This window comes from Danio rerio, chromosome 7 (assembly GCF_052040795.2).
Source record: "Danio rerio strain M-AB ecotype USA chromosome 7, GRCz13ab, whole genome shotgun sequence".
Classification (NCBI taxonomy): Eukaryota; Metazoa; Chordata; class Actinopteri; order Cypriniformes; family Danionidae; genus Danio; species Danio rerio.
This window is the reverse complement of record NC_141027.1, coordinates 19,583,354-19,604,263: the sequence shown is the minus strand read 5'-3', so window position 1 is coordinate 19,604,263 and position 20,910 is coordinate 19,583,354. Positions and strand designations below refer to the sequence as shown.

Sequence of the window (20,910 nt, the reverse complement as noted above, 5' to 3'; positions counted from 1 at the left end):
ATTTTCCATACTCCTCTTTTTGTTTGCATAACACTTTTATCAACAATTTTTAGGTATTGAAATTCTAGATACGCTGACTTTTTATTTTTGACACATTATTTAAAATATGCGGCTAAAACATAGCTATTAACTTCCCTTTTTTTTGGTGGGGCCAGTGAAAATTTTGGCAGGGCAAGTAAAAATCTGAACCACTTGCCCGATTGGACCACTATAAAAAAATCCTTAGCGTTGAACCCTGTATAATTATGGAAAATAATAGTTTTTGATAAACTATATATAAATGTGTACCCACATTTATATACCTACAGTTACCTCTCAACTTCACATTTATGCTGTTTTTGTAGATATTTGTAATTTATTTTACTCATTTACTACACAAACATGCTATAATTTGACTAATGGAATATCTTTTTTTTTTATCACTGAAATTGTAATGCTGAGATGGTGGCTCAGTGGTTAGCACTGTTGCCTCACAGCAAAAAGGTCGCTGGTTCAAGTCCCAGCTGGGTCAGTTTGCATTTCTGTGTGGAGTTTGCATGATCTCCCTGTGTTGGCGTGGATTTCTTTCGGGTGCTCAGGTTTCCACCACAGTCCAATTGAATGAATTAAATTGGCTGAGGTGTATGAGTGTGAATGAGAGTTTATGGGTGTTTCCCAGTACTGGGTTGCAGCTGGAAGGGCATCTGCTGTGTAAAACACATGTTGGATAAGTTGGCAGTTCATTCCGCTGTGTAGACCCCTGATGAATAGAGAGACTAAGCTGAAGGAAAATGAATGAATGAAATTCTAATGTAAATGTTATTGTTAAATGTTTCTGGTTCATATGTAGGGATAGAATGCTGCCATCTGCAGGTCAAAGAAAAAAAAACATTTTAAAATATTGTTAAAAAAAGAAAGTGCAATTTCCACATATATCCAGCAGGGGTCCATAGAGACTCATTCATTTTCACATATTTTTTTCTTGATGCTTTAGAAAACTTTTCCCCTCAAATGTATGTTATGTATATTTACATTTGTAGATTATTATGTTTAAATGTGCATAATTGTAACAAGTCACCACTAGGACATGACTGTAATCACATATTATTTGTTTCAGAAGTTTTTTTTTTATCATAATTGATTTATTTTTTAAGAGCAAGTGATGAAATTTAAATTAAAAAGTCTATAAATCCAACACAAAACAAGAGTCAAGTGTGTGGGTATGTGTGTGAGTGTGTCAGAGTGAACATGCTTGTTCCATGTTGATTTTGTGCTTTAGTATTAGTTCTTCATTTATATATAAACATTAAGGGCCCTATCATACACCCGGCACAATGTGGCGCAAGGCGCCGGAGAAGAAGAAGGCATGAAAGTATGGTTTTTATATTTATATTTATATGAAAATAATGTTTTATAATATTTAATTCTTTATATTTATATCCTATAGTATATATCCTTATTATATCCTATATATATCTTTAAAATTGAAATTTTTTTTCATATGTAAAGATATTTGTGTATTGCTCTACATCTTTTGTGTATTAAGTAGTGTGTAAGCGAGGCGCACAACTAACGCGCTCTGCGTTGGACAATAGACCGGCTTTGTACTGGTCTATCACTGTTGCCATTTTCCTCGAAAAGGTGCTAGGCTCTGCCCGAAAAGTCGCTAAATGTCGCTACATTACATCATACGTTAATTTGCATATTACTGATGTCATCTCGCTCTACCATTTCTGTTTGTTTAACAGCCTATGGTCAATAAGGGGTATTTATATTAGCACTACGCTTTATGTAAGCATGTCAATTTAACTAAATTTATTGCTGTTCGAACACAATATATCAGTATAGATGTGTAATGAATTTGCAGTAATCTCTCTGGTGTAATAAGCTCAGACAAGTTCCAAAACTGTCACTTAAAATATCTGTGATTGTGAACAAGAAAAGAATAAACAGTCAAAGTAAATTGTTAAAATAAACCAGAAGCAGATCGGAGCAAAATCATTTGCTGTCGGTACACAGAGGGGTGAGGTTGCAGGTGGAAGAGGCTGCTGTATGAGGACTGATTGGACCGCCTGTCGGTGGTCTGAGGCGGGGGAGGGGCCGGCGGCATCACCCTCAGCTCGTTGAGAAGAGTAGGGACAGTACAGTATGGACAAATGACAGTCTATAAAAATCTCCAGTAACACAAAAAAGTCGCTAGATTTGTCGCTAGTCACTTTCTAAAAAAAATTTGTTGCTAGGGGGGTCTGCAAAGTCGCTAAATCTAGCGACATAGTCTCTAAGTTGGCAACAATGTGGTCTATAGAACAGACTATTATAGTTTCTCAAAATAGCAACGCGCCTCAACACGTCTCCTTTTTTAGATCAGAACGCCTATGGGCGCACATATGAGCGCAAATGCATTTGCTATTTAAACAGCTTGGCGCAAAACGTCAAAACAACTCTTGTATCAAGCTGAAACTAACAAACAACAACTGCGTCGCGCCTTGCGCCACATTGCGCCGAGTGTATGATAGGGCCCTAAGATTTGTAGATTTGTAGTCATGCGTGTGCGTGTTTGTGTGTGTGCAAGAGATATATAATGTTCGATTCATCTTCCATTTGTGCTCTACATCCTAGAAATTAGAAATGTAAAACATTTCAGATTTAACAGGGTTTACAACTTTGTTTGGACAAATGAATCTAAAAATTTTTTTCACTTTTCCCATTCATTTCTAATGTGACTTCAGTCTGACTGAGATGAGCTTGATGGTGATTTGTTTTCACATCTTTAAAACAACCAAATGAAGTCCTTTTTTTGTTTTTAAATTATTTAGGAAAAGTCACAGAATGTCATGCCCCTGAGATAAAGGGGACATAAAAAAAATATTTGACCCTGTGGGCCAATTAAGGGTTAATTGAAACTTTAATTTTCAGACGCATTTATATTATTATTAACAATTAAAATGGTCTTTATGCAAAATATGATGCAGATGCATTTTACATTTCATCTTGAACAAATATTATCACAATTGTGGGTCTGTACAGTCTATGGTCTGTAGCGTTTGAGCTTGAAACCCCCTGCCTGCTATATTGTAAACATAATGCAACTACAATCCGTCCAACTCCATTATCAAGAAAAGTAAAGACACATATTTTGGTGTGTTTTACTTACTTGACCAGTTAACGTGATTTCTTCTTTCTTTCTTTACATAAACATATTATTTTTTACCAAACCGTCTTAAGAGTTTGTCAAGAGTAAATAAAGTTATTTAAACGGCGCTTTTGAGATTCATCAAAGAGCTCTTTGGATTCATGTCAGCAGCCAATCAGACGAGGCCACCTGATTAAAGCCCGCGAAACGCTCTACCTGAGACTCCCTGACTGACTGTAATGAACACAATCGCAAAATCACGGTAAAATATCACCACATTAGCAAGTTACATAAGTGTAAAGAGCGATATACATTTTTAACCGCTAAAACAATTTAATATCAGCTTTAGTATTTGAACAGGAAGCAAGAAATAGCTTGGAAATGCGTCTTTGCTAACTGTTTTTCGCCGTTTTCACCACCAGCTCTAACCGTATGTAACTACCCTGCTGTTAATACATGTTCTATTTCCTTCCTCAAGAACCAGCATGTCTGCATCTAAATTCACCTTGCTGTGTAATTCGCACAAATGCCGGGTGAAGCTGAGCGGTGTGGCCTGGGTCACGGCCTGCTCCCATGTTTTCTGTGACCAGCACGGCTCAGAGGAGTTCAGCCGCACACCCGCCGTCTGTCCCGCCTGCTCCTCCATGCTCTCCGGCAAATTAGACGTCCTGCGAACCGAGCTGGCCCCATCCGAGCAATACAAAGCTATGGTTCTGGTCGGACTACAACCTGAAACCGTTTTGGAAATCAGTCATAAAGCAATAGACTTTTGGATCTACCAGGTTTGATGATTGTGTGGTGTCATGTGACCGTGGACCACAAAACCATATTGCTTACAGTTTTATATAGTTGTATATCATTTATTACACGGCTCCATTTTTCTTTTATGCTAAAAATCATTATAATATCAAGTAAACATCATGTTCCATGAACACATTTTGTCCTACTGTAAATATATCAAAACTCATTTTTGCTATATGGATTGCTAGTAACTTTGGACAACTTTAACAAGATTGGACAACTTTTAGGTTGTTCAAAATATTATTCTCAGTATTTAGATTTTTCTTGTATCCTCAGATATTCAAATAGTTTTATATCCACCAAGCAGTGTCATATCCTAACAAAGATATATGATATATACAGTTGAATTATTAGCCTTCCTGAATTATTAGCCCCCCTGTATATTATTTCTGTTTAAAAAATAATTTGTAATATTCAAAAATGCTTAAAATTACTTTAATGGTGACCTGAAAATGTTTCTTTTTTTAATTTAAAAAATGCTATTATTATTATTCTAGTCAAAAAAACCAAAAACAAATCAGACTTTCTCCACAAGAATAAATGTTATAGGAAAGATTGTGAACAATTCCTTGCTCTGTTAAACATAATTTGTAAAACATTTAAAATATATATGTATATTTTTAACTTCAACTATATATTCTAAAAATATATCAAACTGTCTTAAAGTTTGTCCCGAGTAAAAAATAGATACAGTTGAAGTTAGAATTATTAGCCCCTCTTTGAATTTTTTTATCGTTTAAATATTTCCCAAACAATGTTTAACAGAGGAAGGAAACTTTCACAGTATAGCCCCTTTCACACAGTGATACCGGTAAATATCCGGAAAATTTACGGAACGACTTTACCGGTATATACAAAAAAGCGCTGTTCACACAGGCGAGGACGTTACGGAAATTTTCCGGAAAAGAGCATTCACACATCTATTCCAAAATACCGGTAAATTCTGACATCATTCACCACAAATGAGCTTTAAACGGCTGCGCTTGTATTTGTAAACATTTGACTAAATTACAAACTCTTTTGATGATCAATATTGTAAACAACTTTCACTGGATCATATTCGCATGTCGAGATGTTCATAATATGTGCGTGTGCTGACGCTCACAGGCTGTTTCATGGGCACACGCAAAGCTTGAAGGTAAACAAACAACGGCTTATCATAAGCATCTTATCGATGATTATTTGCACAGTTCGCATTAAGAAGAACATATAAGCTGCTTTTCCACTATCGTGCCAAACCGTTCTAAGAACACTTCGGTACGGTTACGGTTGTTTCTCCACTGAGCCTGGAACGGCGCGGCACGATTACAAACCGTTCTCGGCCCGGAATTCTCGGCACGGTTAGACAACCGTGCTGAACTGTGCTGACAGATTCTGTGTGTTGACGTCGCGACTCGGTTGCTAAGCTACCACAGCTGGCTCAGCAGAAGCGCGCTAGTCATCAGACATCCTCAATAAACTACAGTACATTTAATATAAAATAATGATCCAGGTCTAAACGATACAGTTTGAAAAGGGTTTTAAACCATAGAGCAGTATATATAGCCTATCTGGCAGAGAAGTGAATAACTCATCACATTCTTGCGAAGATATTTTATTCATTAAAGTTATTATTTCATTGACTTGAATACAAACCTACTTCGCCTGCCTGAATGTGAGTTTATTGCACGCAGCGCTGTATTTCAAAGCACAAAACTCGCTCGGATCCGGGAGAGACATGTCAGCGACCTGCGCTGCTGACTTTTTTTCCTGCTGCGCATCGAATAAAGCGAATAAAGTCACGCTTCGCATCGTCGATGTCCAAATTCCACAACAACATCACCATATCCATGGAACACGAACTTGCAGACTCTTTTAACAACGAGGAAATAATTGCACTTTTTAATTCAAAGCCAGGACAGCTTGTTAATACCGGCGAGACCACCCGAAGGACGGCGTGTTCGTGTTGTAATGTCGGCCGTCCAAAAGACTTTGCTTGAAAGCTTTACGGAGCGGCACTGTAACTGTCCAAGGTACTGTTGTATGATTTATATTATAGCATATGCACTAATAAACAAGTCAAAAGAATGAATGAATTAAATAAATATGGATTCTTAAATGTCAGTATTGCTTTTACTCAAAAAATATCAATACGTTTTGACAAATGTTTGATAAAAATAAAATGAGCAATTTTTATCATTTCAGCTTTAGGCAATTAAATGATTCAGTTATACATAAGTTATATGACATTTCTGAGGCATGTAACATGTTTCTGTGTTTTTGTTTTTTTGTTCTTGGTGATCTTTAATATAGCTACGCAAATATTTTCTAAAACGTCTAGTAATAATTCGCCTACAGCTTGTTAGTTAATTATGAACACAAAAAATAATTATAATAAAAATAAAATGATCAAAATAAAAAGATAATAGAGCAGCATTTTGCTAAATATAATAGTGCTTTATATGCTTTAAATCCTGCTATATATATGTGTTTCATATTCGTTTTTATTTCACTTGCTGCATTCGTTATTTAATGTTTGAATAGTAAAACAAAAATGTAATATATTTTATATCATTATCAACTTTTGCAGTGTAATTTAATTAATTGTTAAAAATGAAATAATTTATGTGCTGTGTTTTTATTAGTGAAAGTGCCCGCTTACCTTTGACAAGGCCTGTCCAAAATTATATTTCTGCCACTATAATGCAAATGCACTATTATTGTTGTCTTATCATTGTTTATTTTTCTGTTATGTTCAGAGATTTTAAATACTATTTATTTCCCCTCCAATTATTTTCAATCATCACGGTACATTTTCGTAATTTTCCCTCCAAATAAATTTAGCCAGAGCTGCGCAAGGTATAGATAAATAAGGGTGCATGTACCTATATTTAGCACCTATTTGATAGAGCGGTATAACAGTGTTTAGTCACATGGTTGCTTTCGCTTTTATGAAAAAAAAAAACTAGTTTCGGCTCTTATTTAACTTTAATTGAACAAAGGGAGCCGTTTACATTGCGTTACCAAGGCAACTACTGATGCGGTTTGTGTAATGTTTTAAAGAGCTTTGTCGCAGCACGACAGTGGAAAATGAAACCGTATCCGTGCTGTCTGGCCCGGTTTGGCACGGAATGGAACAGTTCTGCTTAAAGAACGATTCAGCACGATAGTGGAAAAGCGGCTATAGACGTTATCTGACTAACTTCTAGCAGCTAAACCGCGCGGACGTAAATGCGTCTGACTGTTGTGATTGGCTAAAGCAGAAGTCTTACGTCAGCACGTTCTAGACGTGCACGAGCTTATTCCGGAAATCTTCCTTCTGCGTTCACACAGCGCAGCATTCCGGCAAATTGCCGGTAATGTTACAACTTCTCTTTCCGGAAAATAGCCAGAACGAATTTACCGGTATTTTCAAAAAGGACCTGTTCACACATACAACCTTTCCGGAAAATTGCCGGTAATTTTCCGGAAAGGTCTGTATGTGTGAAAGGGGCTTATATGTCTGATAATATATATATTTTTTGGAGAAAGTCTCATTTGTTTTATTCCGGCTAGAATAAAAGCAGTTTTAATTTTTTACATTTTAAGGACAACATTTTTAGCTCCTTTAAGCTATATATTTTTTCGATAGTCTACAGAATAAACCATCATTATACAATAACTTGCCTAAATACCCTAATTTGCCCAGTTAACCTAATTAACCTAGTTAAGCCTTTAAATGTCACTTTAAGCTGATTACCATTGTATTGAAAAATATCTAGTCAAATATTATTTACTGTCATCATGGCAAAGATCAAATAAATCAGTTATTAGAATTGAGTTATTAAAACTATTATGTTTAGAAATGTCTTGAAAAAAAATCTTGTTAAACAGAAACTGGGGAAAAATAAACAGGGGGGACTAATAATTCTGACTTCAACTGTATATTATAATGGCACATTTGTAATTCATGTTAGCCAGCAGCCAATCAGATGAGGCCACCTGATTAAAGCCCACGAAACGCTCTACCTGCTGACACTCCCTGACTGGCCGACAGTTGTGTAGTTTCAATCATATATGTGATCGTGGACCACAAAACCATATATTGTTTATAGTTTTCTATAGTTGTATATCTGTTATTACATGGCTCTATTATTCTTATATGGCAAAAATTATTATAATATCAAGTAAACATCATGTTCCATGAACACATTTTGTAAATTTCCTACTGTAAATATATCAAAACTCATTTTTGTTTAGTACTATGCATTGCGAAGAACTTAATTTTAACAACATCTTTAAAGTTGTTCAAATTAAGTTTTTATATTGTTATAATATATTGTTCAAAATATTATTCTCAATATTTAGATTTGTTTTTAACCCTCAGACAATCGAAAAAATATTTGACCTTAAAATGGTTTTAAAAATTAAAAACTGCTTTTATTGTAGCCAAAATAAAACAAATAAAACTTTCTCTATAAGAAAAAATATTATCAGACATACTGTGAAAATTTGCTTACTCTGTTAAACATCATTTGGGAAATACTTTTTAATATTTTATTTAAAAAAAAATCATAGCAGGGCTAATAATTTAGAATTTAATTGTATATATATATATATATATATATATATATATATATATATATATATATATATATATATATATATATATATACATATATATTTATCAATGCAAAGTTTATTTATTCAGCTTTCAGATGATGCATACATTTCAATTTTCAAACAATTACACGTATGCTGTCGTCCAGGGCCACACGTTCTGAAATAAAGTGGATGCTGGCTGTGATGCACCATTCTTTTCTTGTTCATCTAATGCTGTGGTTATTTCCAGATAAACCAGGAGAGGTTGCTTATGGAGTACAATTTGTCCAGAGCTGGTGGACAAGTTCTTCAGATGGAGAAGTTTATGATCCAGCAAAACCAAAGCAGAGAGCATGAGTTAAATGCATTAAAAGGGGAGATTTCATCACTGAAAAAGGTCTCAGACACCATCAAGCTATTAAAGCAATCTCCACAAGCGTTGTTTATATACAGTACCAGTCAAAGAACTACCTTTCATGGTAACTCTTTAAAGCAGAGGTCTTATAGTTAATGTATTTACTAACATTTGTTCAGTATTTATTTTTGTTAACATTTGTTAAAGTTCTTCATTGATAGCTCGTGCTTTTTCATGTTAACTCACAGTGCATTAACTAATGTTAACAAGCACAACTTTAGATTTAATAGTGCTTTAGTAAATGTTGATTTATGATTATTAAATGCTGTACCAGATTGTTTATACTTGCTTCATGTAACTAATTTACCATTATTACATTAATTAATACATTTATTTTCAAGAGGAATATTTCCAAAAACTACTTGTAGCATTGAAACAAAGTGCCTTAGTTTAAAAGTTAGAAGTTTTCGATCATGGAATAAATCAAATGTGTTCATAATTATGGATTACGATATTCAATTCACAGATCTCATTTCCACTTTTTACTTTCGTCAGATGCTGGAAGAATATAAGCGGAAGTACAGTGAGGTTTTGGAGCGACTGAATGAGCGAAACAAGCAGTATCAGAAACTTCAGGGGCTTCTGGACTCATTGCGCATGCACACGATGGGGACAGTAGAGAAAGACACCGTGCCCCACACTTTCACTACAGGTCAGAGAAAAATAATGTGCATAAAAATATTTCTATTGCACTCACATGAGGTCAAAATGTCTTTGTCTCACTGAAAGTTACAGTAAGTTGTTCAGTTCTGACTGGGATATGTACAGTGCTCAACATATACGAGTACACCCATCACAAATCTCTCATTTAAATTAAAACTTAAAATAATGGAACACGCTAATTTATATGTTAGGGAAAAGTATTACACAGAAAAATTATAAGGAGCAAAATTCAAGAGAAACAAACAAAAAAAATGTATGAAATTGTGCTGAAAATTTGCAGTTTATTTTTTCTAATATTTTGCATTTATTGTAAATGCATTATCTATTTCTAAACGTTCGGTGACTAAAATATTATTTAATAAATGCACCAATATATGACCTACATTCACTGAGAAATGGATAAATATATTCATTTTCAAAATGGGCTGTAATCAACTATGTTGAGCACTGTACATGCAATAGTACGTACACATCTTCACATTTCCTGTCATCAGGGCTGGTCAAACAACGCTCTCCTCTGAGCAGTCCTTCATACATTGGACCAGAAGCTGACAGGTTCTTCTCATTGGGACCAGAAAGCGCTAAAACGTTCTTCCAGTTCAGCACACCCACCCAAGACAAAACCCACTCTTTTATCAAGAAAAACTAAGGTTGATTTGATTTTCATAAACTGTATCAGTCTTTTTTCCTGTTTCAGTAGTCACTACCAAGTTTTAATTTAATTTTTTAAGTTATTTAAAATGTTTTTTTTTTATTATTAAGCTGTTACAAAGAGAAGTTGTTACCCCGTTTATATCCCCAAAATGTTTCTGCTAATGTAAATGTGGAAAATAACTTCTAATTAAAATATACATGAAAACTGATCACAGTAACACTTGCAGTAAGAGCACCTTTTTATTAATATTTTTACAACCCATTTATGAAACAGACCGCAGAACACTCTTTAACAATGATATCCATCATGAAACGAGGTAAATTAAAAAGGGGAAGGTTTTTTAAAAAAAAAACAATATGTACAAAAATGTTCCTGTTCTCACAAAGAGAAACAAAACAAAAATATATACAAAAGGAAAAAAACACAACCCTTGCTGCTCCGACTTTTCTCTCTGTAGTCCTCCCTGTGGGTTTTCATTCACTCTGTGGTTTGTAAGTAACAAAGGCTGCACTTTGGCTTTTCATCACTTGTCGTTTCCCATTTACTATGAGGAGCAAGGGAGAGTCCACACGTATACTTCGGAAGTCATAGGACTGTATAGAGAGAACAGAAGAAACAAGTTATAAAGACATCAGTATTATTACTGCAATCTTATTAACGCACTAATTAGGCATGGTTACTACTATTTCTTTATGAAAACATGTTACAAATTTTTAAAGCAATGAAATGACTGATTATAAAATTAAGATATTTCTGAAGGTTCTTTGTACATTTACATTTACATTTAGTCATTTAGCAGACGCTTTTATCCAAAGCGACTTACAAATGAATTTTGTAATATATATTCTATGCTTTTCGAATGTAATGTAATGATGACATTAAACTTCCTAGAAGGTAATTTTTCAGCCAAATGTAATTTCTCAGACAAATGTGATATGCAATTAATTAGGGCTGAACAGTATAGTTTCAGTATCGATATTGCAATGTGCGCATCCGCAATTGTTATATCGCAAAGATATGCAGTGTTGAGTCTGAAATATAGTTAAACAGAATTGCATTTAATCACTGCTTTTATATGATTTATGCAAAAAAAGATGTCCTTTAATTTTGTCTTGTGTCTAGTCCAAATATCTCAAAGCGAAAATGAGATTATTTCACTTATGCCACTGGCAGATCATTTTGCTTGTTTTAAGGAAAAAACTCTTAATTTTGACTTGTTTCTACTGAAAGTAAATACAAAACAATATTTTTACTTAAGAATTTGTAGATATTTGGACTAGAAATGAGACAAAACTAAGTTGAAAAAGATGATTATTCAACTTATGTACCTGATTACTGCTAGCCTCCCCATAAAACCGTCAAATAGAGCTACTCAAATTCTTGTGAAACTGTATTCATATCACAGAAAAATAAAATATCGCAATATCAGATTTTTCTAAAGTCGTGCAGCTCTACAATTAATGACGCATCACAAAGTATTTATTACATGTGACTGACTGACAGACCAAGTTACTACTAACTGTATGTGGCTGCTGATAATAACTGGATAACAATATATATTCCCATTTATATATTTACCATTTTTTGAAGTATGCATTAAATTAATAAAAAGTAATAATAGTACAGGCATTTACCTTACATAAGATTTTTATTATAAATAAATCCTTATTTATATATTCCATGCATTATACTGAAAACTGAACAAATGTGTCATGGCTTCCTTAAAAAATATTAAAGTGATTTCAACATTTCTAATAATGAGAAATGTTTCTTAAACACTAACTTAAAACTGATTTTGTGACACTGAAAACTGGAGCAATGACTGAAATTTTAATTAAGTTGCAAGATATAATGCAACAGAAAAGTATTATGAATAGGTTATATGCACAGCTAGTGTTTTTCAGCCAATGATGACTGTCCGGTGAAACGTCAATGTGACTATTTTCAATTTCAATTTCAATTTTTTTGGTTGTTAAGGCGTAAAAAGAGACGAAAGACCATTTAAACGCATGTGCCATGATTAGCACCAGGTTAGCACTGAAAGTCCATTGAAAATACTGGGGTAAAATTCATTTCCATGTTTTAAAGACACGGCGCAGAAAAAATTAATTTCATGCAGTGCTTCTTGTTTGGTCTGATACTCACTTTATATCGTATCTCAGTTAGGCAGTGAAGATCGCTATTTTTTTTAAAGAAATCAGATCTTAAATGCAGCGACTTTGTATGGGATGACAATTCACAGGAAGCCCTGGGGCTGGCTGACTGAATTAAGTATGTGCGCATATACTCCATTGTCATAATATTTCTAAATATTACAGTTTTTTATACAGCAATATTAAAACTATATAGACAATTGTTAGACACAAACCTTATCTTTATGCGTTACGCTGTGCCGTTTGACCTGTGGTTCAGGAATGACTACAGTATCCCCTATTAAAACACCCCAGCTGTCTGCAGTATTATACACCATGACTACACAATAGGTCTCCTCACTGTCCACCATGCCGAATGTGCTGTGAGAAGAAACAAAAAAAAAACACAGTAAAGATTTTTATACAACAGCAAGTGTTTACTGACGCATGCATATTGAGAAATGCGGCTGTTAAATGTACTTAGGTAAAGGCTTTAAACTCACAAGGCCATACGACCCTCAGAGGCCAGGCTGAAGACCACTTTCCCTAGCGCTGCCACCCCAGAGTTGTGGCCGTGAGTGAGACTGGATAAACTGTGGGGTTCAAGGCTTCCCACACGACCTGAAGGAGAGCGGAACTGAGGGGAGGAGCAGGGGCCCAAAGCGGAGGTACTGAGGGACGACAGCATGTTACGAAGACGCCGAGCTTTTATTTTTCCCTGAGAGAGAGAGAGAGAAAGACAGAGAGAGATCGGGCGTTATATTACTTTCTGACTGTACTCAGCTGCCATCTATTGGAATGAAGCAAAAATGGCAGCAAATAAACTTTGACGAGCTTTTAAAATCATCATCTGAGCCAAGTACCTAATTTAAAAATACCCCATGCAGTGAGACTCCAAACACTACAATTTGTAGTCATTAGAGTAGTAAATGTGTTCAAATGAGTAAATCTATGTTTCCTTTCAGTAAGGCAAATAACATCATCATAGTACTGTATCTCTAAACCTTGATATTTAATGTATCATATTTTTGTCATTTTTATGACTTAACAACTTTGATGCTCTTTTTCTTGTAAATAGATTATGCGAATTTAGCTGGCATTTCACAGAGAGGGTGATATATAGACATAAAAGTACAGCTTTTTACACTGTAATTTAGAAAAAAATGTACACTGTCAGCCCAAATCCTGTTATTTTTGTATCATAACCCAACTTTGTTTCAATCAAGATATTCAAAATATTCCTTTGAACATTTTATGTGATGCAAGAAAGTGGCATAAAAACTATGCAAGTCCAATTAAAGTGGTGATACTAAAACAGGTGTTGACCACACAAGAATGTAGCTTGAAATTAGAGCTGCAAGGTATTGAAAAAAAAAATCAAGCATCCTGATATTTTGTTAGTCTACAGTGTATTTTGCGATAAGAACACAATTTCACCAGATGACCCTATTTAGGCAGAATTTTTCAATTTTTGATGAATTTGGAAGATTCTATAGGGGAGTCCATCAGCATAAAAATTGCATAGATTAATATAATAAAGTAAAGTTGCATTTGAAATAAACAGAGTTTTATCGTTTTCCGAGTCTAACAGTGCACTGTAAAAAATATCTGTTAATTAGCAGTTTGCATATTTTGTGCTTCATTAGTGTTTTCTGTTTATTTATGGTTGTGAATTGCAATATGGGATGTTGAACTCTACAGTTTAACAAAGTGACTTTTATTGACATTTTAGTAGTAAACTCATGTAAACACAGATTCAGATTAAGGTAAATAATTAAATTAGTGATGTCCATGTAAACGTAGTCACTGTCAATTTCTCTGACCTTGTTCTCTAATAAGATTGTAACCTGGTCCAGGTAATTGAGCAGCTGTTTTTCCCTCTCCTGAGCATTTTCCCAGGCAGGATCTAGAGCAGCAGCTCGACTGTATCCACCCAGAGCTGAACTGAACATCTCCTCATACTGGAACAACTGCCGATGAAAGAAGACAGTCATATCTTAGGCCCGTTTTATTTACACAGTGCACATGCATTAGCAGGCCGTTCAGCTAGAAGGATTTAGAGGCCCGTTTTACTGTGACAAATGTGCTGGTGTGGATCTGAGTTTAAAAAAAGCATGTTGGAAAGTGAATAATTACCGTAGCTCTGTTAAAGTGCAGGTCAGGATTCATTGAGGATGCCTTGTCGATTTTCTCCTGCAAATATACACATGAATATATGAAATGTTGGGATGATGACAATTCACTTGCCTCATTATTGTGTTTGATTGTTTAAGTACTCACAGCCTGTGCATATGCACTGAGAGCCTGCTGCGAGAGCTGTGGGTTTTGTCCACTGGTGAAAAACATGGAGATGTATGCATTTCCTAAAATATCTGTTGAGTCAAAGCAAAACAATTTATGAACAACTTCTCTTATATATTCCTCATTGCACCAACATTATAATCTTTCTCTTTTAAAAAAATGATATTTGGGAAATTACTGCTTTCTGAAAGTGCATAAAAAATCTATCTTTTTAATAAGAGGTTTTGTCTCGCACACCGTTTACTCGCAAACAACCTTGGACTAATTCAAGTAAAATTTAATGCTAGAGCCTCATTCATTCATTTTCTTGTCAGCTTAGTCCCTTTATTATTCTGGGGTCGCCACAACGAAATGAACCGCCAACTTATCCAGCAAGTTTTTTTACGCAGAGGATGCTCTTCCAGCCGCAACCCATCTCTGGGAAACATCCACACACATTCACACACACATACACTACGGACAATTAAGCCTTACCAATTCACCTGTACCGCATGTCTTTGGACTGTGGGGGAAACCGGAGCACCCGGAGGAAACCCACGCGAAGGCAGGGAGAACATGCAAACTCCACACAGAAACGCCAACTGAGCCAAGGTTCGAATCAACGACCCAGCAACCTTCTTGCTGTGAGGCGACAGCACTACCTACTGCGTCACTGCCTCGCCCTTGCTAGAGCCTCAATTCTGCTTATTTTCTCATTTTAAAATGTGCTGTTGTGATCTACAGTGATTTTTAGGTAAATTCTCTATTTCCTGCAAAGTGATGCTTATCGAAAGGAAAGCACTTTATTTGGCCGCAGAACCAGTGTAATACACTCACACCATGAAGTGCCATCAGTGACGTCGAGCTGCACAGCGTGCCTGGCCAGATCCACACTCTCCAAAATGCGTTTGCTCTGCTCCTGAGCATCTCCTTCTGGAGGTAGCTGTCGCAGGACCATTGACAGACTTCTCAGAGACACTTTATTCTTACTCTGGATGAAGAAAAAAACACCAAAGGTTCTTCTCTGAGCTTCATGAATTGCACCATATCAACAAGAAACAGCATTACGTTTGGTATTAGTTTAATATTTTTTATTTGTATGTAAAAAGTTTTTTTTTTTATTTAATTTATTATTCTTCCACTTAGGGTGCTTTTATTCTGGAAGTATAGTTCAAAATGTGTATTTCGCATTAAGAGTCGGCAATGTGAATGCATACACTATTCACAAGCTCTCTGACACCACACGGTTTTCTACTATTGACATGCACATATGTAGTATTAAAACAAATGCACTCAGATGTAAACATATTCAGCGTTAAACCCTTTAAGTCAAAGTCAACAAGACATTATACTTGAATATCATTACTTTGAACTATGTATTGCTGTATGTTTTAAAAAAAAAAAACGTAATAACTTAATCTGCCTTAAAAAACATTTTTGGCATGCCACTAAGGCTGTGATGAGAAAAATACTGTTGTCAAAAAAAAAAAAATGTACACATTGGTTTCATTTACTAATCATTTGGATTATTGTACTGAAATGTTCATCTTTTGCCACAGATGGCTCCATGAAGAAACCTTAACCTCCTAGGGCTTAGTGGCCACATACGTGAACAGTACATTTTAGCTCTTAAGTGTCTATTTAAAATACTTTAAATGTTTTATATTTTGTTACAGACATAAAGGGTCATCCTGCAACTGTTTTGCAGCATATGAAATGACCCAAACCCTATTTTTAACTGTCCACAATGGTGAAAAAAATAGTTTTTACTATTTGATAGTCAAAACATTTTCAAAAAATATGTGTGTGTTAATAATTCATTAAAAAGCAGTCAGAAAAAAGTATGTAAATTCGCATCAAGAGTCCACATATATGAACATCATTTTTCTCTAAAAGTACATCATATCAAAACATGATACTTACGCTTTTATTCTAACTAGGTCCCAATAAGCCCAAATAGTAAAGAAAAAAGAAATGCATGTACAAAAAACTGATTGGGCCTTAGAAGGTTAACATCTAAAGAACCTTAAAATCCAATTATACTTAAAGTTAAGAAAGAAATGAATGGTTGTGTTAAAAACTGTTCTCTTAAAGGCTCTTTAAAGTCTGTGTAAAATCAAAATTCACACAAAAAAGGTGAACAGTTAATCTGTGCAAGTTTATCCACTAAACAAGTTTTTGTTTTGGTAATCTTCAATCAAAGTCTGACCGTTTGCTTCCATGTTTGGAGTGGCAGTTCTTTTCTGTGGATGTCAGTTTGATGGCTTCAGCCACAATACTCACAGCCCCTCTTATAAACAACTTCCAAAAGAAAATCCCGACATGCATTTGTTCTTCACCTATTTCTAACAGCAACACCCTAGACTAGTGATCTGCACAGAATGCACATAATATCTTTAAATAAATTAAGAATAAAAAATTGTGAAATTATCCATATCCAATTATCCATATTATATATATATATATTTTACAAAATGGTAAACATAGTGAAGGAGACCCACTGTTTTTGTAATCACATCACTCACCTGTTGTAGTGCACCGGTGAAGCAGGTCTTGGCAGCCGTAAGGTCTCCTTTTTTCCAGTACTGCTCTCCCAGTGTGTTCCAGCCCTCAACTAAACCTGGTTCCAGTTTAACAGCCCGGGACAGACACTCCTCTGCTGCCTGACTGAATTCAGGAGCCACGTTTAAACATCGACCTCGAAGCAGCAGGAACTGGGCACTGTGTTTGTACAAGTCTGTTGAAAGATGAAAGTATATTACATTTGTACTTAACATAGTGGTGCTGCACTATAAAAAAGTAAGGATCCAGGTTAGTAAGGTTCCAAAGGTTAGTTCACCAAAAATGAAAATTCTGTCATTTACTGATCCTCCACTTGATTCAAATCTGATTTTCTTTCTTCTGATGAACACAAAAGAAGATATTTGAAAGAATGTTGGCAACTATTGACTTCCATGCAGGTTTCCAACATTCTTCCAAATATCTTCTTTTGTCTTCAGCAGAATAAAAAAGAAAATGTTTGGAATCACTTGATGGCGAGTACATTGTGGGCATATTTAATTTTTTGGGTAAACTATCCCTTTAAGGTTTTCACTGAAATACTTAGAGAACCTTATAGAGAGTAGTTTTTAAAAGAACCATTTGTTTCCTAGTGGGAAGAATAGTTCAATATGGTGTTTCTCAACCACGTTCCTGGAAGACCACCAACATTGCATGTTTTGGATGTCTCCTTTATCTGTCACACTCATTTCAGGTCTTTCGATCTCTGCTAATAAGCTGATGATCTGAATCAGGTGTGTTTAGTTAAGAAGTCATGGAAAATGTGCAGAGCTGGTGGTCCTTCAGGACCGTGGTTGAGAAACACTGGTTTAATGTATTTTATTATGTATATATTGTGTACTGTATCCTTGATTAATAAACTTGATTTTAATGTTTCAGGAATGTTCTTTATGGAACCTTTATCTTTAAGAGTGTGAGACAGTAAGGTTTTTTCTGCTATATTATGTCTGAAAATAATTCATTAAAGCTTAAAATTTCTAAGACAAATTTGTAATAATAAATCAATGCTGACCTGCTTTTTCTTCCAGCCTCTTAAGCGTCTTCGCCATCTCCTGGGCAACATCATTCTGTTTCCTACCAGCATCTTCGACGCTGTGAGTCTCAAAGTAACGGTCCCTAAAGGAGTACAGATCATCTACCAGCTCCTGGGAAACAAAAAAGGTGCTATTATTAACAAACTTCACACATGATAGACTGTACAGCAAAGAGACTGTACAGCGAAAAAAACTGTACAGCAAAAAATACATCCTGCCACCATTTGAAACACAAAAGGAGATGTTTGACAGATTTTTGGTCTGTCAACACTCACTAGAGCCCTGCACAGGCCTTAAATCTAAACGATCCGGGAAACGAACCTGTGCACGGTACGGATGGCATAGTGTGAGTAAGCCCTAGCCTGGCCCAAAACCCACAGGCTGTAGCCCTGCCCTGGTCCAACAGCTTATCAAAATGTTTAGCCCGAGTCTTTATTCCACCAAACAGCTTATACTGTTACAACCATTAAAAACCAGATTTGTATCTAATAAATAACAGTTGATGTTTTATCATTTCGTTTTATCAGAATAATTCAGAGAAATGTTTGATTTTTTTGTTTTGTTTTTTTAAATATAAGTTTTAGATTTTTAAATGACATCAATATCCAAGTGGTATGTGGTCCACAGTAAGTTTACTTAATTTAAAGTTGTGCATAACCAGTGTGCTCATTATTTAAAGCTGTCACTATTTGAAAAGCTGACCCTACCCTACCCTATCTCCAGTCCCTACCCTATCTCTCTCTCCCACTTCGCTTCCTGTCCTATCTACTTAATAAAGGCAAAAAGGCCAAAAATAAATCTTAAGAAACATATACGCATAACTGAGTAAGATAAATGTTTTTTTTTTTCGATGAGAAAAGATGTGCATGGAAACACATACGATGGAAACACTTTTACCGAACAATTTCCAGTGTGTGCAAAAAAAAAGTCATGTGATTTTAAGTTTTGTTATAAAATGAGTGCCAATGGATAAACCAGCAGGCTGACTGCATTGTAAAACATCTGGAATGTTGTCATTCTAAAACGCCTTAACCATTTCAGTATTAGTGTTATTTTATTATTATTATTGAGCTCCAGAACTGTCAAGAGCGTCTGTGTGCTCCGCGTCTGCTTTATTCACACATCTTTTATTCAATAATCCAGTTTTGAGCATAAAGCTAATTCACATTTTGGATAGAAACATAGCTACTGGTGCTTCCAGACCGGACGCATTAGATCTAATAAAACTTTTTTTTTTTAGGTTTTTTTCTAAAGCAGGCCCAAAGCCTGATATGAGTGCTAACTATGCTGTGAAAATTGGCCATGAAATAATATCAAATTATGTGCAGTTATAAAAAAGTAAGAAGCTGTGATGCAAAAACAAACGTCACATATTCTATTGAGGTAAAGTTGCTTTTTTCACACAATGACTTGTTTTTGAGCAGTGACATGGCATAATATATTGTTTACAAAGCTACTTTGAATATTCTGTATGAAATTACATTCAGGTATGACTTTAAAACAACATTAGCACTATTTCACTGACTGTAAATAATGAAATAATGATATAAAATAATCTAATAGTCAGTGGCTGCTAATATGATTTCCCTATGAAGAATTCGCAAAAAAAAAAAAAAAAAAACTTTTCTGAAATTATAAAGTCTGAATGTGCGAATATAAAACCATCTTTACCTATTAGTAAATAATGGTTTTAAAATAATACAGTACTATAATGTACAGTTCTCACAGAGAGAGATGAATGATGAGTAATACGAGCATTACTTGATATGATAGACAACACGTCTGGCTACACTACACAAAATTTGATATATAAATGATAATCATAAAAAGATGAAGTTGTCGCTTGTCTTATATTTATAATCTGCTGGATTTCTGTTGTTGCAGTGTAGGGTATCAGTTGTTATAGTGACAGCAGCAGCCATATGAAAATTACACATCGAAGACATCATCATTATCTGAAAGCGGTGACGCATGCTTATTTGCGTTCACGAAAGCGAAGGGGAAAAATAAAGCGTCAGTCCAAACCTTTAACACCTGCAAATCATCTTTGTCTGTTGTTTTCTGCTCTCCATCATTGTCAACCTCGGCCATCTTCAGCATGTAAGGCAGAACCCGAAGAAGCGTGATAAACAGACGTGTGTGAGAGCGCCTTCTACTGTCTAGGAGACAGCTAGATTATGATAATAGACAAAATCCTAATATCATAACAGACAGTCTGTTTATTAAGATTTAGATAAAAAATGTTTAACGCTAATTCATTTATTTTCTGCATTAAACTATCTAACTTGAATAATTTTAAATGCAGCTGTTTAAAACTGGTGTAAAGAGAGCCCTATGGGACGAAAAGGATATACAGTACTAGGGGTCCATGGTTTATTTAAAATTTATTCAATGTAATTTTGGCTTTACTGTCTGTCCTAATCAAAATGGTATTCGTTTTTAAGGGATTTACTTATGTTTTTAACTAAAGTTTACATTGATGAATGTAAATTAAACAACAACAACAACAACAATAACAGGAGCTTAAAATAAAAAAGACACATTTAAGAATTAAATTTAAATTAATTAAATACTTATTTAAAATAGAAATATAATAAAATAAAGGGTAATCCACACAAACACATATTAAAAGCTATGATAAATAAATAAATAAATAAATAAATAAATAAATAAATAAATAAATAAATACATTTCTGCAT

At 34.8% G+C, this 20,910-nt stretch overlaps 2 protein-coding genes across 4 annotated transcripts; one reads left to right on the top strand and one right to left on the bottom strand.

Moving 5' to 3' along the window:
• The first annotated feature begins 2,926 nt into the window (after window positions 1–2,926).
• ccnb1ip1 (cyclin B1 interacting protein 1) lies at window positions 2,927–18,109 on the top strand. 2 transcript variants are annotated; one of them, XM_087260878.1, is made up of 5 exons: window positions 2,927–3,374; window positions 3,591–3,894; window positions 8,724–8,870; window positions 9,384–9,540; window positions 10,046–10,423. In XM_087260878.1, the coding sequence occupies exons 1-5, from the start codon at window positions 3,352–3,354 to the stop codon at window positions 10,198–10,200; spliced, it is 786 nt and encodes a 261-aa protein (XP_087117004.1). In that variant the 5' UTR covers window positions 2,927–3,351; the 3' UTR covers window positions 10,201–10,423. The 2 variants fall into 2 exon arrangements, with proteins under 2 accessions (XP_087117004.1, XP_087117005.1); XM_087260879.1 differs by lacking the exon at window positions 10,046–10,423 and adding an exon at window positions 18,057–18,109 and having other exon boundaries at window positions 3,078–3,374.
• Window positions 10,427–20,325, bottom strand: ttc5 (tetratricopeptide repeat domain 5). 2 transcript variants are annotated; one of them, XR_015494743.1, is made up of 10 exons: window positions 20,237–20,325; window positions 18,190–18,322; window positions 17,144–17,355; window positions 15,456–15,609; window positions 14,619–14,710; window positions 14,475–14,531; window positions 14,162–14,308; window positions 12,842–13,056; window positions 11,030–12,719; window positions 10,427–10,968 (listed from the first exon to the last, which is right to left on the bottom strand). XR_015494743.1 is itself a non-coding variant. In NM_001017654.2 (10 exon segments), coding segments are annotated over 10 exon segments (1,350 nt in total). In that variant the 5' UTR covers window positions 20,312–20,323; the 3' UTR covers window positions 10,433–10,679.
• Window positions 20,326–20,910: the final 585 nt, after the last annotated feature.